General features: G+C 41.9%; 1 protein-coding gene across 1 annotated transcript; it reads right to left on the bottom strand.

Moving 5' to 3' along the window:
- Positions 1-3,643: 3,643 nt before the first annotated feature.
- Positions 3,644-4,117, bottom strand: LOC120287078. Its single transcript, XM_039299756.1, has one exon. It carries the CDS (start codon positions 4,115-4,117, stop codon positions 3,644-3,646), a length of 474 nt encoding a protein of 157 aa, XP_039155690.1.
- Positions 4,118-10,418: the final 6,301 nt, after the last annotated feature.

The raw sequence follows: 10,418 nt of genomic DNA on the forward strand, positions 1-10,418 counted from the left end.
CAGCTCCAGGTCCTCCACTCGACGACCCTGAAAATGTTGTCACACAACGAGGTGAGATATAATCTTAGCGAGTCTAAGCTCTAAACCCCGATTAGGAGGGAAATACGCCCAGAAGTGTTCTAATCATGTAATCATACAATCACAGAGCCGTACCTTGGCCTCAAATCCACCCTACAGGTCAGTACAGTTTATAACTCAAACAGCATGAAAGCATGAGCAACAACTAAGCTCAATCAACTGGAACGCCATATCGAAATTCTCAATAAGCACAGGAGTCTTGATTATAGGGCCAAATCGTTATGACACGTCTCATACCATGCCACGCAATTTTGTCCCATAATCCGGCGCATTCAACTCAATTAAACATGCGTTCCTAGTTTTGATCTTGGCATATAGCACGGCATACTCTCTGTTCGGCAGACTTCTGGCATTGCCAGGCTTCCTCTCACCCCATTGAGCACATCACATCTCTTTTAGATGACTTTCCCGAAGGAGTATAGGGTCAAGAATCTACTGCGACCGGCTTCCCGTTATCCAAGGGGTATCCCGAATAGGAATAACGTCTAGCTTAATAGCCCGTGACGATTTCTCTTAACCAACACACGATCACTCAAATATGGCCAAGACACTGTGCATTGCATTCAAATTCTTCAATTAAAATGGTGAGTCTGGCCTTTTTTTTCGTATTAGAAATTCACATGAAATTACTTATGTGTGGGTACACAGTCAACTTGACCTAGAAAAATTAATATTCATCCTTTTTGAAATCCCACTATTTCATATAGTCCTAAAAACTATTTTCGGTGTCAAAACCCGACACCCGAGAATTTCTAAATAAATATTGGAATTTCATAATTTTTGGAATTAAATACTAAAAATCCAATTAGCACTCAATTTGTATAATTTAACACTCAATTGTAGAATTTAACCACATCATTACAATTAACACGAAATTCTGGTCATCGGCTATCCCGGCCTAATTTCCGGAAAAATAATTAATAATTAACTAATTTCGAAAAATTAATTAATTAATTCAATTTAATTTCTATAAAATACTAACCTAGGCCAAAATTATTAAATTAAATACCAATACGGTTCGGAAAAATCCCGAACCCTTCTAGATAAACAGTACAATTTATTTAGGCCTTAGCTAAACCATGCTAACCACCTAACATGCTCAATTAAATAATTAAATTTCTAGTTTAATCTAACTAACCACATAATTCCTAATAAAATAAATCTAAACACCCCTTAAATATTATTAGCCTACTAAGCAGAGTTTAGAGTATAAACTCACCGGTTAATTGTGGAAACCAGTTCACCGCGACGACGGCGAGACGGCGAGACGTTGGCGAAATCTGAATTTTCGGCGGCGTCGGCGGACACTAGGCCGGGCCTAAACGGGCCCAACAAATCTCAGTGCAATATGAGATTTGCTTTTGAATGGGTCGGGCTTCACAGGACTGAACAGGCCTTGAATGGGTTGCGAGCTTTGTTGCGGCTGATCCACGAGCTGAAAAAGACCGAAGCTGCTGGAGGATTCGTGGGACGGCTTCATTCAACAATGGAAGGGCTTCGACTTGGGGTTTTGACCGAAGAAGTTGAGATGTGTAGATTCGGTTGTTGGATAAATGGAAATTGTGGAGGCATTGGTTTGCTCAATGTTCAAATGGCGCTGGCGTGGAGTGGCAGGCAGCAGCACATGAAGAGATGGGGGCTTGGTGGATGAACGGAAGCTGTTTCGTGGCTTTGGTGGCTTTCAACTGGCGTGTGCTGGCTTCGCTAGGTAGACGTGGGCTTCGGTCAACAACAAGAGAAGAAGGCTTGGTTGTTGACCAGGGGACAAGGGAAGGTGGCTTGCAGGCAGCAGAGAAGAAAGGATTGAGCAAATTCGGTGGTGGATGACAGCTTCAACGAAGAACAAATAAAAAGAAGAAATGAAAGGAAACAAAACCAGAGGCAAAGAAGAGAGAGAGAGAGAGATGTTCGGTAAAGAGGGGGGTAGTCGAATGCAATAGAGAGAGAGAGTTGAAGGAGATGAGGGAATGGGTGAGTTGTGCGGAGGAAAGATCAAAGAAGAGAGGAACAAAAAGTCAAGCCAAAAATATCTCAAGTTAATCATGAATTGGTCTATAAAGTCTTCATGTTTATCCTTTATTGTCCCCCAACTATTTTTTTTTTTTTGAAGTATAAATCCACAATTATCCAAATTGTCACCAAAGTTGGACACCCCATCTTAAGATCCGAATTTCACCGCTTTAGGATTAATTTCTTCGCTCGATTTTAAGTTGAGGTCAATTTCGATGAAGAAAAATCTCACATAATTTCTATGGGTCCCCTTCGCCATATAGGCTCGGTTTAAGAGTCAAAAATCTATTCAATTCGGCCTATCCGAATTTCCGTTAATTTTTTGCAACGTCCATATCGATTTTCCGCAAAAATCCCGAAATCTCTGAAAAATCTTTGGAGGATGAATCGACGTTTCTAAAATAACTCGTGACGCCGCAGAACTTTTAATTTCTGAAATCGGGTTCAAATTCGCGGTTATTTTCTATGCAGCGCTTTTAGCGTAATCTAGTCTACCGGGTAACTTTTAGGAATTTTTGGTGTAATTGACCCATGATCGATTTATCTCGAATCACAATATACATCTCCGACACATTGACGATCCTCGGTTATCGTGAAAATATCGAAATTTCAATTACGGGCACCAGGTACCAAAATGACAGAAAATCAATTTAGTGCCAGTGAGAATTTTGCAATCAAGTGGAATCACCCACAATTTGATCATATATCTCGGTCGAATCGACCTATCATGATCTACGATCGATATACGATGGTCTTGTAATGACCCATGAGACCAACACGGTCGGCGGTCGAATCGGTCGAATTATCAAGTCCCGGTGCATTTAGATTCGCTAATTGTTTTAGGATAGTCAGGTTATTCGTGAGTGATCAGCTTAGAGAATAACACTATTGGTGCGTCGATGGAATGCCCGATTTATTTAATCGAAAAACGAAATCTAAAAATTCAGGTTGTCACGTATACCTCTCACATTCCAACATCCGAAATACATATATGTATAACTATATATAGAAAAGAAAAGAAAAGTTGCAGAGGGAGTCATGTAGGACCTACCTTCGTCTATTTGGGTTCCGCCAAGTGGCCACGGAAGTAGCGGAGGTATCAACCGGAGGTGGTGCTAGGTGAAGGGCCGAGAGCTTCTCCTGAATGACTCATCTATCCTTGGAGCAATAGTGGCCTTCGAGGATGGGGCAAATGAGAGTAGATTGTTGTCGGAGCTGTAGCAATTATTCGAAAACACCGAATCTCCAACAGCATCTCCGAAATTGGGAGTTTCAGTTTTCTGATTGTCCACCGTAGGAAACGAAGAATTATCCTTCGGCAAGGAGCTGGAACTCTCCTCCACCGGACTAAGAACGGGAGATGTTGGCTTGGGCTTGTCAACACTCCTCAAGGCTTTGCGAGAAGAGGGCGGAGGCCAACTCACATTAATTGGGTCTTTGAATTTCAATGAGCCCTTCTTGTTGGTCGGAGGCAGTTGAGAAGAGGCAGCAACCTTTGGAGTCTTAACAGGAGCTAGAGCCATTTTCAGAGGCCCCGGTTTCTTGTTTTTCCCCTTCACCTTGCTCCAACCAAGGTCTGAAGCGTCCGGCAACACAGGCGGGGTTGGTTGGGGAAGGCGACAAGATCAGAGGATTGCAGGGCAGGAGGAGGAGGCACAGATGCTTGCTGAACCGGAGGCACCTCTTTGTCCGTAATACCCAAAGCAGCAACATCCTCACACCGATGCCCAAAGGTCTCACACGAAGGGCATTCCGCTGGCTTCCATTTGAACTCAATGGGAATTGAGCGAGAGACCCCGTTCAAAACAACACCCACGGCGAAGCACCTAGCTTGATTGGCATAAATTTCCACACAAACCATTGCAAAGGATAGCATCTTCATTTGTTCGGTACGTTGGTCGACGTATAGGGGCTTCCCTACCGCACTAGCAATTTTGCCAATGGCCGGAGCGGACCAAAGGCTAAGGGGGAGGTTCAACAACCTTATCCAAATCGGAACAGCAGTTTGGCTGTCCTTCTTCAAGTCCATGAGAGGCTACCACTGTTGTAGAATGAGAGGGACCCTCACAACCGTGAGGGGCCCATCTTCAAGAATCTTCCGCCGGAAGGCCAGGTCCAGGATGTGGAAGAAGGAAAAACATTGGTTGTCCACCATAACTTCAACTAACTTGCTGCCCCAAGTTCTCATCAAGGCTTGTTCAGTTAATTTGAAGGGAAGCTTTTTCCCAACGTAATACCCTACTAGACACTCATGCCATTTAGGGTCGAGAGCTTCCAAGACCTCCTCCTCAAGGTGCACCACCGGTTTATTATCCTCAAAGGAAGGAGGGGAGTAGGCAAGATCATAACCTTTCACGGCAAGCTTGGCCACATTGGCCCATGTACGGGTGGGAGACGTTTTCTGGCCTCCTGGATGATGAGTTGGGCCAATCGGCCTCTTGGAAGAGGACCAAGCACAGCTTCAGCCCCTCGATCGTCCCGAACGGGAAACAACCCTTTGGGGTTCTTGCTGGTTGCCCACACGACCTGTAGGGCCATCCTTGGAAAGGCCTGAATGGCCAGGAGCATCGGAGATGTGAACTTCAATGGCCCCCGCACCAGACCAGGCTCCACGGGAAGCTCCAGCCATAACAGCGATGGGTGGGGCAAAAGACCGAACACCTGGTGGGCAGTAAAAACGTCTACCTCAGATCAGCCATGGAGAGAAGAAGGCTTACCAGGGAGACTTTCACGGCACCAGGAAGGGAGGGAATGAGGCTACTCCTAGGAGATGCTTTCCAGGACAACGAACAAGAGCAGAAGTTCCGAACTACCAAGCTCGTCACTTCCCCAAGCACCAAAGACGACGACCAACGGACAGCAACCGGGAAGAGCAATCCCTGAGAGCCGAGATCCGTGCGTATGGCCTGAGGGAAGAGAGACGGCTTGGAGGAACAGAGGGAAGAGACCCTCCACACCAGCGTACGAAGCCAAGGACCAGCAGTTTCCCCCCAACCGAGCGGAAGACAGAGCAGACGAACAGCAGCAACGAAACTTCTAGGGTTGGCGAAATCTGGAGAACTAGGGCGACCCAGCCAAATTTGTTCTGAGGGAACGAAGAGGCATAAGAGAGAGGAGCCTACCCTCCAAATTTCAACTCAAACGGATGGCTACACCTCCGGGAATGAGCAGCTCATCAGTCGGATTGAACTTTTTTTTAATAGTCATTTTGTGTAGACTTCTAATGCAATCCTATTATGCGATTTTTTATTTTGCCATTTTGCTCGGAATTCTAATGGAATAGTCCGATCAGTGCCCATTGATAATTGCTAATGTGGCGATGTACATAGGGAAGGAACTAAAATTGTATTACGATATTATGCAATTTTTTTGAATTAGAAACTTTATTTGAGTAGAATGTGCCCAATCGAACAAGATCATCGTTCTCTCTCCTCATCTTTCTCTCTCCCGTAACCGACTCCCTTCGTTCAAAGCTGAGAAAACGAGAGAGAAAAGAGATCTTTTCTAGCAGAGCCATCCGAGAAACCTTCTTCTTTCTTCCTCTTTCGCCCGTCGACGCGGCCCATCGTCGCTGCAAGGTCATCTCTACCGCCGCCGCCGCCACCGCCGTGGCTTCTTTCGCCTCTCTTCTCGATCGCGGTTACCGAAAGAGTTGGGAGTCGTTTCTCCTCACCGCCTCGTGTCTTCACTCCAGAGGACTTCCCCCATCGCCCTCCCGACGCCTCCCGCCGTCTTTGCCGGCACCGCCGTCTCCCGCCCATTCCGAAGCCGACCGGGATCCCGAGGCGCCGAGACCTTCCAGTTGTGAAGCTCTTCTGCAGGCTCCGATTCCGATTCTCGACCCGTACTGCAGCTCAGATATTGAATCCTCTGTCGACGCGATCCATTTGAGTTTGTTTCTCTGATTGCGGGCATCTAGCGTTGGTTTAGCTCGAACCTAGGTAGGAATCTGAACTTGAAATGGTTAAAGATGTGCTCCTCAATCAACTGCGCACCATGCGTTCGGCGAAATTCTTAAACTAAATTCGTGTGGATTATTTTGAGCACGTATTGATTGCTGAGCACGATTTCAGTCGGATACAGTCGTTGCCGAGATTGAATCTGACCACTGCGTTCGTTGGTGGTCGCCGAAGAGGAAGTAACTGGAAAACGACGGCCTCCGTGTTAATCTCTAAACTCATTGGCACCGGTTTGTTCATCAAGTTCCTTTTTTGTTTTGTTTGTTTGGGTCATGCTGCGGCCGTGCGTGTGAGTTCTGAATCAGTGGTAGTCGAGATGGTGGCCGACGGAGGCACTCCGGCGACAGCCAAAGGTAGTAGATGACAACGTACGGATTGCTTCTGCCTAAAGGCTTGAACATTGATCTCGCTTGCATTTATTTACAAGTAAGTTTGTTCGATTCTGTGAGTAACAAAAGGAGAAAAAGATATAATATATATGCGTGCGTGTATATGTATAGTTGAAAATGGACTTGGTGTGCGCTTATGGTTATATTTGAGATTGAGCTTGGTGAGGTTAAGATTGAAAGGGGCTGTATATAATTAGCCCATTTATGTCCACTGCTAGATTCGCGAAGTCCCAATGCAATTCCTATGCGGACCGAGCCCATCTTTAATAAATAAATAAAAAATAGTAAATAACAATAGAGAAAAATAATAATAGAATAATATAATGAAAATGGAAACTGATTGTTCAGACACAAGAGAAAAATAAATAAAAAGACATTGAGCAATGACCCTCTTTATTTTCGACAATTCAGCAATCTTCCATCCGTCCTTATAAAAGGGTGAGGGCACCGATTAATGCAAAACAACCAACCACCTCAAATTCAGGTGGAAAAGTGTTGATGCAAAACGTGCCTCTAAACAAGTATGCCTTAATCTGCGGCGCTGGGCTCCATGACCTCCATTTTGCTCTGTCATAGTAAATCCTCCCTCTATATTGCCAAACGTCATTTTTTTTCAATGCATATGAAATGAAAAAAAAAAAAAAGCCAAAAAAAGCCACTTAATTTCGAATAACATCATTCACTTTTTCTTTTTTTAAGCCAAGCAAGTTAATTTCAGACATAAAGTACATCGCACTTATCATTTTTTTGTTATTCTTATCTTATAATTATATATATAAGGAAAATAAATTCAAATCAAAAGGGAGAAAAATAGGGCACATAATGTTTTTTTATTATTATGATTACGTGGGAATATTGTAGTGATAGACAAGATTTTTTTTTTTTTTTGAAACTTTGGCAGATATAAGAGTGACGAGTGAAGTGGTAATACACATAAAGGATCTAAAGATCCTAATGTGCATCCTTAACATGATATTGCTTCTACGGTTATTTATGGTGGGGCAAACTTCCGACTGAATTGGCCCTGCCAACATGATTGCGTCGTGGCGGCCTATTCAATTGAAGGTTTGTTGTGCCATTGACAACTCGAGAAGTGATAACCAAAGGTTTGCCGTGCCATTGACAACCCAAGGAGTGATAACATGTTGAAAATTCATGTAAGGATTATTACCACTTCACTCAACACACCTATCTTTGCCAAAATTACCCAAAAAAAAAAAATCTTGTTTATCATTACAATGTTTTTATGTAAATCATAATCATATACACGAAATTGGAAACAATGTATTTATTATGGGCCTTATTTTTCTCCATTTTGATTTGAATTTATTTTCTAAATATATACGATTATTAGATAAGAATGACAAGAAATAATAAGTGTGATGCACTTTGTATCTGAAATTAACTTGCTTGGCTTTAAAAAAAAAAGAATAGAAAAAGTGTATGATCATCCGAAATTAAGTAACATTTTTTTACTTTTTTTTTTCCATTTCTGATGCATTAAAAAATGACGTTTGCACTATAATTTATTATAACCAAGCAAAATGGAGGTCATGGAGCCCACAAAGCCGCTGGTTAGGGTGTACGTGTTTAGAGGCATGTATTGCATAGCTGCTTTTCCACTTGAATTTGGGGTGAACAATTGAATTTTGGGTGATTGGTTGTTCTGAATCAACCAGTGCTCTCACCTTTTATAAGGGCGGATGGAGGATTGTCGAATGACCAAGAATAAATAGGGTCCCTACAAATAAGGAGAATTGTTTTACAAATAAAGGAGGTTCCCTACAAAATAAGGAGAGTTCTTTAAACAAAAAAGGAGGATTGTTTAGTGGTCTCACTACAAAGTAAGGAGGGTCGGGTCACATAGATGGCTCAAACTTGAGACATAAATTTTATAGTTCTCTGTGTTGATTTCAACGGATGGAACAAGAGAGATTTTGATGGTGAGCAATATTTCTTTTTTGGTTTTATTGAAATTATCTGCGTTTTGTGTAGTGGAGACTTGCATATGGATGTAAGTGTCTTGGTTGACATAGTCCATGATCATCTCGTATTTGAGCTCCCTTTTGATTTTGAGAGCTATTTGTATATGACTTTAACTTTTTGGGCTCTTTTTGCGCATGGGTTTGCACCCCCTTGGTGCCCTATAGTTGATTTTCTTTTTATTTGTCAAGAAGAGAATACCACCATTATATTCTAGAATTGATCAGATCAAGTGAAATCATGCATAGGAGTTCTACAATTGAATTGTTTGAACTTGGTTGTGTTGGAATTGAGCTTTTTTTTTATCTATCTAATCCACACATTCTGCTTTTGAATACTTTAAAAAACTTTGCTGGATGGGAAATTCTTCATTCATAATTCATAATGTGGGCTTTGTCAATTATTGATTGTCTTTCGAACTTTTCTTTAGATTGAGTATCTCAAGTTGCTTGATCTTTTATGTGCAATTTGATCCTTCCGTCACCCGCTGTTATTTGTTTCTTTGAAATGTTGTAATTGCAATCCGGCATTCTTAAGAGTTAAGAGCGGATGAGCGGGTGTGGAAAAGCATGGGAGAGGGAGGGAGGGAGGGAGGGGCAGCTGATGGCACTCTACCAGATTTCGGTTGCCTACTGTACCATTCATGTGCCATTGCAGGTATTCTATTTTTCTCTTCTCCTCATTTTAAAGTTCTCTTTTTTTTTTTTTCAATTGAGTATATTTAAATGATAATATTTACGTGTTTAATTACTACTTGTTATGTGAAAGCTGAAAAATAGACTTCACTCTATCAGATGTGTTTGGTCGCATCAAATGAGTGAGTCCAATTAGCATGGTCACTCAACATATAAAGGAGCAAGTAGTGGTAGTGGTAGGTCACAAAAAGAGCAAACTCAGAAATCAAGCAAGTTAGTGGAATCAATTGCAAGAGAAAAAGGATGATGGAATTGAAAAGAAGGGTACAAATTAAGAGGACTAGACTAGACTTAATCTAGCATTAAATAACTGGGGCTATGGATTCCGTATTGACCCTCAAGCTCTACTATTCTTAAAAATTGGAAGACTATGTCATCTTTTCACTATTCGCTCTAAAATTGCTTGATATGGCTAACAGTGCCTGTGTTGCTTTTTCTGTCTTGTTACTACTCATTAGACAAGTTTTGTGGTTCCAGACTGGCAATGCAATGTTTTGTTGAGCTGTATATGCATGAAACTTTTAACATATAATATATCCACATCTTCAAAAGTTATGGTTTTGATGGGATATTATCCTTGACATTGGTGTTTTACGAACTGAGCTGCAAGTGGAGGGTGCATATCTGTCTGATATACGTGTTCAAGTCAAATGTTAGTTATTTGACGAAGGCTATCTAGTATAGAAATGAGGGATGTGCTCACAAAGGTGAAATTCCTGGACTTTGGCATGAGAAGTGGGTTTGTTTAGAATAAATACCAACTTCATTTTTTTTATGAGTAAACGTGCGGATAAGTTTGATATATCCCCATGAAACCGAAGATATCATACACCCTTCCAGTTTCCAAGCTGTTAGGGACCAACGTGTTTCACCTTTTGATGGCAGTCTTGCAGTTTTTCCTTCACTGGGGAAGACATTTTCAGTTCTCAGGTAATGTTCTTAGTGGATGCTAGCTCTCTCTTCTTTGGCCTTGTTTGAAAATTTTAGTTTTGTTTCATTTCTTGTAGTCTTAAAAGCAACAATATCATCCTCGCCTATGAGGTACTGGTAAGCATATTGTCTCTAGCTATGTCCTGTTTTTCTCCCTTTCCAGGTTATCAAACTTCAGGTCATCAATGTTTATGTATATATACTTTCAGTATGGTAATATTTGTGTAGAAATTTAGAGATGACGTAAATGAGACCTTTCAGCATCAACAGCACCATCCAAGGCATTAATAATATCTTCAATAGTCACTACGAGGATCCCTGCTCAATTTTTTTGGGCATATGTCTTAGCTTTCTTTCCTTGGGAGTATTTGAAC

Source organism: Eucalyptus grandis, chromosome 8, assembly GCF_016545825.1.
Source record: "Eucalyptus grandis isolate ANBG69807.140 chromosome 8, ASM1654582v1, whole genome shotgun sequence".
Classification (NCBI taxonomy): Eukaryota; Viridiplantae; Streptophyta; class Magnoliopsida; order Myrtales; family Myrtaceae; genus Eucalyptus; species Eucalyptus grandis.

Coding starts and splice junctions, on each gene's coding strand:
- LOC120287078 (XM_039299756.1), bottom strand. CDS start 4,117: ATGGACTTGAAGAAGGACAGCCAAACTGCTGTTCCGATTTGGATAAGG.